At 39.5% G+C, this 12,398-nt stretch overlaps 1 protein-coding gene across 1 annotated transcript; it reads left to right on the top strand.

The window, feature by feature from the left end:
- Positions 1 to 9,509: 9,509 nt before the first annotated feature.
- On the top strand, positions 9,510 to 11,966 carry TMEM200A (transmembrane protein 200A). The gene has a single exon (XM_026039264.1). It carries the CDS (start codon positions 9,545 to 9,547, stop codon positions 11,018 to 11,020), a length of 1,476 nt encoding a protein of 491 aa, XP_025895049.1. The 5' UTR covers positions 9,510 to 9,544; the 3' UTR covers positions 11,021 to 11,966.
- Positions 11,967 to 12,398: the final 432 nt, after the last annotated feature.

Below are 12,398 nucleotides of genomic sequence, written 5' to 3'. Positions count from 1 at the left end.
TTGGGGCAGGTGTTTTGGCCACTAATTTCAAACCACAATTTCAGAGTCAAATGACAGTGGAGGTTTTACACGGGCATATTTTGGGTCCTAGATGCTTAAGGTCTGCCAAGACAGGCACTTAATGTCTTTCTTCTTTCCCTGTGGTGTCTACTGAGACCGCCAAGTCGGTGTGCAAGTGCTTAAGTGCCCTTCAGAGTTGGGCTGCCCTGTTGGCTGGGTGTAAATTAAAACTTGGCCCTAGGTCTGCAGTGGTAAATGCAGAAGGGGAGCCCCTGCAGTCTGGAAGACGTATTTCTTACAGAGTAAGTGCTTTCTAGGTCAGAAAGCAAGCTATGCTATGTGGGGCACCTTGTTTGGGAGCAAATAGCTTTGATTTCATATCTAATATGTAACTTATTTGAGCTTTCTTATAGTATCTAAGTCACTCTGTTCCTAATATTACTTGATCATTGAATTGTTACACACGGGGAAATAGTACTTGCTAGAGCATGCTATGACTAATCACACATAGTGTAGACACTTGTTTTCTGTGGTGACAGCTGGACCCTGCCTACGTCAAGTGTGTGTCCAAGCTGGAGAACTTGCTTGGGACCCTCTCAAGCAGGCAGGTGGCTAGATGAGCTAGGTAGCGCGAGCATAAGCGGTAGCCAGAGCATTGCCCTGCTGTCTGTGCTTAAACTGCCTCCACACCAAGTGCTGCTACTGCTTTGCTCAGAAGTTACTTGGGATTTTACTGAAGAAAAAGCAAGTGCTGGTTCTAGTGCTTGTAAATGACTGTTTTGGATCATATTTCATATTTGCTTTTTGAGAAGAAACTGATTTTATCCATCTTCTGGCATACTGAGCCCCGCGGTGTTTAGTCAGGCCTTTCTTTTGCAATGGACAGCAGAGAGCAAACCTTTTATTCCGTTGTTCTGCTTTCATGCACACTGCCTTTTAGAAACATCAAGTCCTTTATGACATTCATTTTGTGACTTGTGGATGATACCTGATCTGCACTCAGCTCTGTATTGTGTAAGCTTGGCTCTAGATTCCTATTAATTTTGTGCATTTTGTATTTTAGTTCTAGGATAGGATTTCTGGGCAAACTGGCAGCTGTCATTTTCTTACACCTGAAATTTCCTCCCCATATTCTTTGTAATGTCTAAAATAAAAAAAAAAAAAAAAAAAGCACAACCATATCCTTCTTCTACATATTTTAAATTACGTTATTTTCAATACAGAGCTCTTTCAATGCAGTGTTCTTCCAGACACTGCAGTTATATTGTAAGACATAAATGGCCTGTTTTGTCCATAAACCTAAATAAGGAATCTCTTTTGATACTCCAATGATGTGAATGGACAATGTTGTCTAAAATAATTTTGAATATTTGGCTAAATATCCAGTGTCTATTGTCAGGTTCCAGTGCTCTTTTTCACTAGAAAATGGCCTTATGCAAACTAAAGAGCTAAAATAGCTTAGAAAAAGATTTTTTCACTTTAGTCATAAAGGACAGCTATCACATCACTCAAATTAGGATAAAAAAAAAAAAGTTAGCTGTTATTTAATAGAAGAACTCAGAATGGAAAATGTAAGCAAATATAATACATAACTATATCCAGGTTTATTTTTCTGTGTGCGTATTCCATTGTCTTCTAGCAAGAAAACAATCCATGAACTTCATTAGTTTCTTTCAAAAGTTAGTCTCTTTCTTTTCTTGAAATTTTATAAAACTTCTTTTTGTTTTCTCCATCTTTATTTAGGTCCCTTTGGCTGTTTTTTTCCAAGTTCTATAATATATTTTGGTACATAAATTGACACATCAGTGCATAAGAAGAGAAAATTTTATACTGAAATTAATACGTTCTCAGTGTACATGWGGATATATATACCATGCCTGAGAACTCATGCTTTTTTTATTGTCTCGTCTAGGACATAAGCTAAGCTGATAGGGCTACATGGAGCAGAATAACTACATATTTTAGAAATCAGATGCAAAGATGGTGAGGCAGAAGGGTTTGTGCTGGTCATATGTGAGACAGGTGTTTTGTGGTGGCTGAAAAGAACATGTTCGGTTCATTGGATTGTGACAGAGAAGTTATTTGAGGTGTAAGACTGGATGCCAATCTCCTATTACCTTATTTTTTGCATTGGTAAAATTCAGGAACTCCAGTAGACAAGTACCTAATTTACTGGAGCATATCAACAGATGTGGTTGAAGGAGGCACAAATTCAAAAGTGAGTACAAGTGGGCCAGTCACAAGTTTGTAGAACAAATGTAGGCCAAGTGGTGGAGCAGTGTGTTGAAAGCAAAGCACAGAAACTCGGGTTGCTTTCTTCACTCTTTGATGTGTGCTCTGTGCTTTTGTGAGGGGCTAACAAGCTCTGGGTAATGCTGCTGATATTTTAAGTTGCTGGTTTTTCACAGAATTACAATATCTGACTGGAAGAATCAGGCTGAAGAAGAAATAATAGCAGAGAGGGTAAGCAGCCCAGACACTCATCTTTATGCAGTACTGAGTGGCTTTGCTTTGGACCCCAGCACACTAGCTGAAGTAATTGATATGAATGGCAAATACTTGAAGCGATGAAAGCTTTCAAAAGGGACTTGGGGTTGGCATGTTTGAAAGAATGAAATCATGTCATTCCGCAGATGTTGGTAACAGGCTTAACTTATGATATCAGTGCTCATGAGTTTTTAATTTTTAATTCAAATTTCATAGTTATTGGTTCACAGTTTGAAGCTATTTTAGAACCAAATAAAATTGCAAGTGGTTTCAGAACAGAATTTCACATTGGTAACGTGGTTAGATCGAGTCTCTTGTGGCTCACTTTCCACTCTGGTCCTCCTTGAGAAAGACATTGGCAGGCAGGAAGGTGGTGGTTCTGTGGAGGTGGTTGGAGGCTGGAGCATTTGCCGTATGAGGAGAGGCCCAGGGACTACAGCTAGTTCAGCCTGGAGAAGAGGTGGCTCGGAAAGCCCTAACAGCRGCCTCCAGGACCTGTGAGGAGGTCATCATGAATTTGGAGCCATGCTCTTCACCATATGGCACAGCTTTAGGGCAAGAGACAACAGACAGAAGTTGTGATGAAAGAGATTCCGACTGGGTGTAAGAAACTTCCTCTCCATGAGCATGGACAGTTAGAGGAGCAAGTTACCTGGTGAGGTTATGCTGGCTCCATCCTTAGGTTTTCTAGTCCTAAGGAAGCTGGTCTGCCTGTAGGACTGATCCGGCTTGGAGCAAGAGGTTAGACCAGAGAAATTCTGAGGCCCCTTCCAGCCTGAATTATCCAGTGATCTTATGATCTTATAGCTACTTTACATAAGTGAACCAGAGCTCTGACTTGCTGAGGCAGCTATTATGGAAAATATATTCCAAAATTAATTTTGAAATACCTAAGGACACTCTACAAGCTTACTTCTGGAAGTGTAGGAAGGAGAAGCTTGCATTTCTGTGGATACAAACTGCTCAGCTGTGAAAGTTTAGACAGTGATGCTAAATCCTATTCTTCCTTGGATTAAGCCTTACTCTTCCTAAAGAGATTCACACAACAATAGTAAGGTGTAATTTTATAAGGCTGGTGAGTATACCAGGCTTTTTCTTTAGTTCTTTATCATAGTGGAGGATTAGAGTTTTTTTAACTCTAATTGTTGTGATCTGGAGCAATTTGGTAGCCTATSTATGGAGTCATTCTGCATACTCTCAGAATAACAGTTTGGGGAAGGGTAGATTAGGAAGGAGGTTTATTCTCCATCATACTTGAACTTCCCGAGCTGTGAGAGTCCTGCTTTAATGCAAGGAGATCAACAGTCATACGGGTCAGAACAAGAGGTACCATGGCCCAGGCTTGCTAAATAAATATGGTAAATRTGATCCTAAAAATTTGATATGTTCGAGTATAGCAAATAAATAAAAATAATCGCTTGATACTGTTTTTGCCAGCTAGGTGTCCCTGCTTATAGTAAAACTTCAAAAGCTCCTCCAAAAAGCTACTTACCACTTCCAAAAGTTGAGCTGAATTCACTTTCATGAAAGAGATCGGTGTCTCCTTGCCCGTAGTAGCGACACTTCTTTGCATATGCTCCAAGCCAATGTGCAGGACAGCTATGGAAATATCTACCAAAATGACAGCTGTTGGCTTATATAACTGTCATAAAAGCCTGCCTTTTTCCTTAAAAATTCATTTTCTCTTCTTAGTTTATGTTTCAATATTTAGCTTCCTATTGTGGAGCAAAAAGCCCTTGTGGCCTGACTTGGARATGTGAAAACCTCTGCCAAACCAAGATGCTTAGACTTTTTTAGATTTATGCATTACAGTCAGACCATAGATTTCCTAAAAGTTTTTTTTTTTTTTATGTGTCCTTAATACCAAGCTTTCATTTTCTACTTATGAGTRCAAAGTTTTTATTGTTCATGCTACTTTGTAGTAGCCCATTTACCTAGCACAGCCCATAGCACTGCAGAGCACAGCAGTGCTACTGCGGAGCAACTACAGACCATTTAATACAGCTGCATGATGCACCAGAATCCAGGAAAGCTCAGTTCTTAATCTCTGCTACGGCCCTTCTGCTGCTGCTCTCCCCAGAAACCCTGGTGCTCCTGCACTGCACGACCCGGGCGCTGCCTGACGTGTCCTCTCTGTGCTGTGAAACTGGCTGCCTCATCTGGCCTACTTCCATAATCTGACTAGCAACTGGGAAGTTAAGGGAACATGATTAGTCCCTAAGCTTATCCTTTCMCAGCCTAAAAGAGGTAACATTAAAGGGAATTTGAACCCAAAGGGTTTGTTTCAGCTGGAAATATCAAAGCTTTAATGTTTTGAAAAAGCATGCAATTTTCTCTCCTTGTTTTTTGCTAATGTAACTTTAAAATCTCAGCTGAGGTTATGAAGATTTTTAGTACTGCATTTCATGCACTTTCATCTCACCTATTGTCAATTAAAGAACTCTCAAATTACCCATAAACATGAATAAAAGGATGCCTCTTGGTTCCTTTCCTTTCTGATTTGTTTGGTCAGCTCATTTTTTGACGAATAAATATGAGGAGAGAGAGGTATGATAACGTAGTCAATCATAACGTAGGAATCATTTTTCTGCTTCTTGTGGAATTATCCTCTCTTTTGCCTTTGCTGTGTTTCCTCTTCCAGAAAGTTTAATCCCTGGAGGCTTAAAAAATGGACTAAAAGAGCAAATTTTTGCCTTCGAGAAAAACTAAATTGCATGAAAAGGCAGCCTCTATGCATAGATAACACATAGATACAGATTATACATCACTCAGCAGCAAAATATAGATGTATTCTGTTAAATATAGCTTAATATTGATTTGTTTGCCTTTTTGAGTTGCCAGTTCTCTCACTATGTTATCAAAGTCAGATATGGATAATGTTAGTACTGTAAATACACCATATTTATGTCTGATTGCCAATGGTAACCGGATATACTGATGTAAATGTGGAAAATATGGAAAGAGTGGTAATGCTCCACMTGGGCTAAATTACACAGTTTGTCTGTGATAGTTTAGCTCTGCGTTCCCTTTGTGGCACCAAGTGACTCTAATGCCTTGGTTCCCTTGCTGACATACCAGGGATTTGACCTCCTGGCTTGGTGAGGAAAACACTTCGTTTCTTTCTGGGTAATAGCACATAAAGCAGTTCCTCACAACAAACTTTCTGAAAGCTGCTTTTACCTTCTCTCTTAACATGACAGCTTTTGCTTGAACATTGGAGAAACATTTGCCCATATGGAAAAGTGGCAAAGGAGCTTCCCATCCCCTCTCCCTGGCAGCCTTCACTTGAGTGGGCAGCGCAAYGCAAGAAAGAAGCGGGTTTCACTCCAGATCCCACACTGATACTTCTCTTTTACATCTGAGCTCCTCACTCTTTCTTCCATGACTTTTTTCTGCTGACTCCAGTATTATCCTCTTAGTCAGGCACCATCTACGCCTCTCATGACCCCCTGCCTCTACATATTTTGCCTCTCATCTAAATGCTTTCCCCGGGCTCCTTTTCTTCGCTTTCCCCGGGCTTCTTTTCTTCGTGCCATGCTGTCCTTAGCAGGCCCTGCTGAGGCTCCTGCGGCACTAAGGGGCCGGTGTAGCAGTGCCTGCCAGTGGGTCCTTTCTGTCTCAGTATTGAGGGACACGGAACAACCTGCTCCTTCCCTTTTTTTTTTGTATTGCTACTCCTAAAAAGTCCTCCAGCTGTACAAGGCTCTGCTGCCTGAATTAAAGGTAAGGTATGACTTGCTGAGGCCGTTAAAGAATCAGAATCCCAGAATGGTTGAGATTGGAAGGGACCTCTAGAGATCATCTAGTCCAGCCCCTCTGCTCAAGCCAGATTGCAAGAAGTTAGAATTTAAAAAGTTACAGTTTAAAAAGTTAGAATTATAAAAGTTAGAATTTAAAAAGTTAGATTTTAAAAAGTTAGAAGTTAGAATTAAAGCATCAGGAGCCTGCCTCATTCTCTGTGCCAGCAATGAGAGGGATCAAGAGAGTGGGCGGGTAGGAGCCGCTTCCCTGGATCTCCCTGGACAGGCTTTTCTTGGTGATCTCGGCGTGGCTGAGAGCGCTGGTGTCAGGGCTGCTTTGTATGAGCAGCCCGACACGAAGCTTTGCTAAGGCGGATGTAAATCTGGGCCACTGCCTCTTTTCAAGACTAAAATCACAAACTGCCTCAGCTTTTGGAACTGATGTTCTTGTTGAAGATGAAACAAATAGAGAAGCTGAGGTTAGGGAGTCACGAGCTTTAAAAAAGCYATTCACTGTTTGTTCTTTAAAAGAAGCTTTACAACTATGGTGTCTTTGTATCAGCAAGATAATTATGTTTTGTAAAATGAATTACCAGCCCATGCTTTTTTTTTTCCTGTGTTCCACATGCATTTTACCGTTATTTGATTCATTTTACAGCAAGTTGGTGTCATTCACAGTGCAACTAAAAAGAATAGTGCCTGAGCTCTTAAAATAACATTACCTTCCAAGTCAAAAGCTTCCAACATTTGTTGTTCAGATGTCTGAATTTAGGCTATAGGCAATYGTTACATTAGGCTCAATGCTTAGAATCAGTCGTTATGGCTGTTGAATGGTGAAACTAAACAGATTTGCAAAATAATTCAGGTATATCTGCAATATCCCTTTATTCTACATACAATATTTTGTGGAAAGAAGTTCCCCATCTTAAAATGCATTTCACTGTAATTAGTTTGTGAAAAGTTGCTTGTATGAAATCATCATCTACATGTAAGTCTGTGTGAATGCCATTGATTTTCTTAGATGTAAAAGGGAAAGAAGATGGAATAAGGTTGATGTGACCTCCACAAATGCAAGAGAGACACCTTTCTATGTATAAAAAGATACACCTACATGTTGTTGCAGCCAGATTCTGTCACCTAGGTCTAAGTTCTGATACAGGTGAAGTGGGTAGGCGAAAAATGGCGTAGGGAAACTATCTGTTGTTTGCTTGAAATTCCAGGGGGAACAGAGCCAGGTGGCTTAAGTGCACTGTCTCTCCCACGTCCACTTTAAGAAATCTCAAGTTTCTCCATTCTTAAATTTACTGGAGAATAATGAAACTGAGATGTTTTTCTCCAGCAGTCTTTGTGAAGTCTGCARATGAGAAGAATTTGCTCTAGAAACATTATTCAAAATTAAATGTAATTTTTTTTTTTTTTTGTCTGTACTGTCAGAGTGAGAGAGGAATTCATACTAGAGGAATGTTTAAAGTAATTAAAGTAATTAGCATGTGTCTGTGAGTTCCCTGTGCTTGTCCTTTGCATCAGCTGGTGCAGCCCGGGTAGCTGGGATAAGGTAGAGCTCGAGTTCAGTACCTGATGTTCAGTGCAGTTTGTTGGGTGGGAGGGTTTATGTCGGCCCGTAAAATACCACAGAAAGAGGGAAACTTCTTATCCCACAAAAAATCTGGAGTCTGCAAAACAATAATGGAACAAACTAGATTATACGGGTAGTAATCTATTCATTTAATTAAACTGATGCTATAATTCTATTAATTTATTTCATAGAGAAGATTAATTACTCTTAATTGAATCATAAAAAGATAGAACAGATTCTGTAATGGGTGAGTCCTATTTATTTCTGCCTGTGGATTCAAAACATTGTTTTACAGAAGAATGATTGTTTGTTTTGCAGAAGCCCTTAAGCACACAGATGGAAGAAAGTTTTGTTTTCATTTTTGAAAAATAGCAAAGTCACATTGGCACATTTTTAAGCTTTGCTTTTTTTTTTTTAAAAAAAAAAGTTGTCTTGGGCTATTGAAATTCCCCAGACAGCAGGAAAAGGAAAATTGATTACAAAACCTGAGAAATACCAAGGGGGTTAGGAACAGAGAACCCAAAACTACACCTGAAATTTTAAATGTTTTGGAATAATCAGATGAATTTTCCTTTCAGAAATTCAGAAAATAATGCCAACATCAATATCTGAGGTCTTTACTCAGGTCTTTCCTGTTTCTCAAAAAGGTTTCTCACGGAGAAAGGGGAAACTTATTGCCCTTTAATTAGAATGATGCAAGGAGGGAATTCGGGTTGCCTGTCTTTCTGCCTATTATWTGAATTGCTGCTTAACAGATAGTAATGAACAGTGGACACATTTTTTTTTTCTGGATTGATACTTCAGCTTGGCCACGTCTCAGTCTCTCTATTAATTTCATAGTGAAGTTCACAACTGGCAGCTTTGACCTGTTCTGCTCTTAGATATGTCACGTGGTYCTTGCATCAGTGGGAATTTATGATAGTGCCTAAATGCACAGGCTGCCAGTTTGTTTCTCAGACCATAAGATAGCTCATCCTTTTTTGCATATGTGCACTGTTAGAAATTTTTCAAGACAAATATTTCAAGATAACTAATGTAAATTGCTGCCTGTAATTTGCAGGCAGTCACCAGTTTGCCTCTGCTTTTCTGCCTCTCACTTTATTCACCCAACACGGGCTTTGTCTTGTTTTATAGTCTGTGAGAAAGCAAGTGAGGGAGAAGGATCTAGATTTGTGTAAAGAAAGGATCAGTTTTATTAGAAAAGGCAAGTAGTTGGGACTCAGTTAAACTGAGTAGGCTTAATAAAAGCCATTTTAAATGATGGAATAAATATGCATTAATGTATGCTGAAATCTACAAGGAAAAAAATCTTTTTTCCTTGTAGTTTAACTAGCTACTAGTTAAAATGTTTTAATAACCTAAAGCTTGTATGAGACAGTAACATGTTGTTGACTTTCTTGCAGATGCGTTTAGAGGTAAGCTAGATAGAACAGATTTTGAGTATTTGCATCCTGACATACTGCCACTAAGATTGWTGCCTTTCTGCTCATATGTGTATTATTTATGGAAAATTTATTGCTTATATTTACAATGCCATAGACTCCTGGTCATTTTTTTTCAAAAGCTATATAAAAGCTGCCAATATGTGAACAGTTAAAATGTAGTAGCTTTTTAAAACTCGTGAATATTTTACTTATCAAGAAATACCTACAGATTAACAAAGTCTTATTCATATGACCATACACAGGCTTTCAGAAGCATTTCTGCTTTTCTTTTTCTTTTCAGGGCASAGTACAGAGCTATGATAGCAACTGGAGGAGTCATAACAGGACTGGCTGCCTTAAAAAGGCAAGACTCTGCCAGATCTCAGCAACATGTAAATCTTGCCACGTCGCCAGCTTCTGAGGAGAAGAAGCCAGTCAGGCGCCGGCCCAGAGCAGATGTAGTAATTGTCAGAGGCAAAATCCGGCTTTATTCCCCATCAGGGTTCTTCCTGGTTTTGGGAGTGCTTATTGCGTTCTTGGGAATTGCAATGGCCATCCTTGGATACTGGCCCCAAAAGGAGCAGCTTTTAGGATCTGAAGATAATCTACCAATAAATGAAACTCAGGCCCTAAGAAGCCAAGGAAGCATTTTACTTCGTTTCTTTGAACAGCATGTGCACTCAGATAAGATGAAAATGTTGGGTCCTTTCACTATGGGCATTGGAATCTTCATTTTCATTTGTGCCAATGCCATTCTCCACGAAAACCGGGACAAGGAAACAAAAATCATACACATGAGAGACATTTACTCCACRGTAATAGACATCCACACGCTGAGGGTCAAGGAGCAAAGGCAGCTGAGTGGCGCCTTCAGTGGCTTCTCCGGGGAAGGGGAGCTCAGGCCCAGCGGGAGCCCGTGTGCCTCGCGGCTGGCTGCAAACACAGTCGCGCCTTTCTCTGGCTTCAGGGGGAACTGCAGAGTGGATAGTTCTGCTGATGAAGAGGAGGTTGCCCTGAATGAAGATAGGACCACTGCTAGCCTTCTGCCACCGCTGGTGACTGAGCAATCTGGTTCGGTCTTTGGACTTTGCCCTCACTCCAGCAAGAGTTCAGATGACAAAAGCACTACCTCTATAAAGTGCGAAACAAAATCTATCGTATCATCTTCTATTAGTGCTTTCACACTGCCAGTAATTAAGCTGAATAACTGTGTTATCGATGAACCCAGCATAGACAACATAACTGAGGACTTGGAGATCACCAGGAGTCGGTCTAGAAATCTGTCAATGGATTCTCTAGCCATTCCCGTAGCTGATACCCATGAATCCTACAGACCGGTGACTACCTTGCTACCACGGCACAATTCATTTGTTGACACTCCGTCTGATCAGTTCAAATCCTCTATGACTCTTGGACCAAGCACAGGAAAGCTTTTGTCCCCTGGGGCTGCCAGAAAACAGTTTGGGTCCAACACATCTTTGCATCTTATGTCTTCACATTCGAAGTCCCTGGACCTGGACAGAGGTCCATCCACACTCACTGTCCAAGCCGAACAAAGGAAACATCCCAGCTGGCCCAGACTGGATCGAAGTAACAGTAAAGGATATATGAAACTAGAAAACAAGGAGGACCCAATGGACAGGTTACTTGTGCCACAAGCAGCAGTAAAAAAAGACTTTACTAATAAGGAAAAGCTTCTTATGATATCAAGATCTCATAATAATTTGAGTTTTGAACATGATGAGTTTTTGAGTAACAACCTAAAGCGGGGAACTTCTGAAACACGGTTTTAGTATTTAAATTACAATTTACAAAATGTCATACTGTATTTTTTAAAAATAAACATTTTGACAAGTATTTCCTTTTCAGTGATTTTAACTAATTGCTTGACAGCACATTAAAATTGGCTTGTGTGAACAGAGATCTTCATCTTCACAATGCCAAGAGATTTTTGTCTTACAGTGGCAATACTGTACGTTATCATTGCTCAGAGGATTCTGGTACCACTGATTCCATTCTGGTTCCAAGTCACYATTCTTTTTGTTCTGTATAGGCATGTTACTTTTTATCAACTTAATTCCAGAAGCCTGCATTAGAATAAAAGCTCTGTTTACCTGTAACTTCTGTTTATTCAATGATTGCAAGATTCTGAATTTAGTGCTTGCAGTCTAGAATGGAAAATGAGCAGGAGCGCGTGGAGGAATTGTCAAATTCAGGCCCATATCCTAGCTGTTGTCTTTTACCTATGAGACATCTTGGTAACTACCAACTTGCCGTCATCATCGTGAGAAATTGTTTACATATTGAGTGGGTGGCTAGAAAAGGGTAGGCATAATTAAAACCGTTTTTGTGACTTCATTGTAATTGGTCAAGTTGAATACAAGTGTTGTGAATTATTAAGTATGCTTTGTATGATAACCTTTCTATATTCATTATAATTTAATATTGTAATTCCAGGAAATCATATATAAAATAGTCATGGATAAGAAATCTGAAAACTCTACTGTGATTAGTTATCATCGAAAGCATTTTGATTGGCAGCAATTTTAAAATCCAGAAATATGGATTGAATTAAAATCTGATGAGTGTCATCCTGATTTTAGAAAGCTGGTGAATAGTAAAACGATATTATGACACGAATCTGAAGTTAATAATGGCAAATGAATATACTGCCTCTCGTTACAATAGCCAGCAGTTACATAATTAGATCTCTTGTGTTTGAAATAATGAAACAAAGCATACGATTCAATATTTATGCTAACACAGTATAAAAGCCCCTTGACTAAATTTTGACTTATATATTTCACATCTTTATTAACATGATGGTTTACCAGGCTTTGCTATGGTAATTTACATTACAAGACTTCATACAAGGAAGTGACATTTAACAGAATGTTTTTCTCAGCAAAGCAAGCTTTGCAGTTGGCAGTTGTAGGGTGTTCCTGAAGAAAATCAGAAACTTTTCCTGTATCTCATTAAGGCATTTAGGCCATGATGCTGCCATGACAGCCGTGCTGGAGAATATCACTTCTGGGAGCATGGCTCCCATACCAGGATATTGGTCTTAATTTGTTGTCTTTGATATAGTCAGTTAACCTCAATACTCAGGTATTATTTTAATAGCTTTTCCCAAAAAGAATCAAACATGTTAAAATATTACTCTTACTTCAG

The sequence above is a fragment of the Nothoprocta perdicaria genome, unplaced genomic scaffold (genome assembly GCF_003342845.1).
Source record: "Nothoprocta perdicaria isolate Ctin4 unplaced genomic scaffold, notPer1 scaffold_226, whole genome shotgun sequence".
Classification (NCBI taxonomy): domain Eukaryota; kingdom Metazoa; phylum Chordata; class Aves; order Tinamiformes; family Tinamidae; genus Nothoprocta; species Nothoprocta perdicaria.
This window is presented reverse-complemented; position numbering and strand designations above follow the sequence as displayed.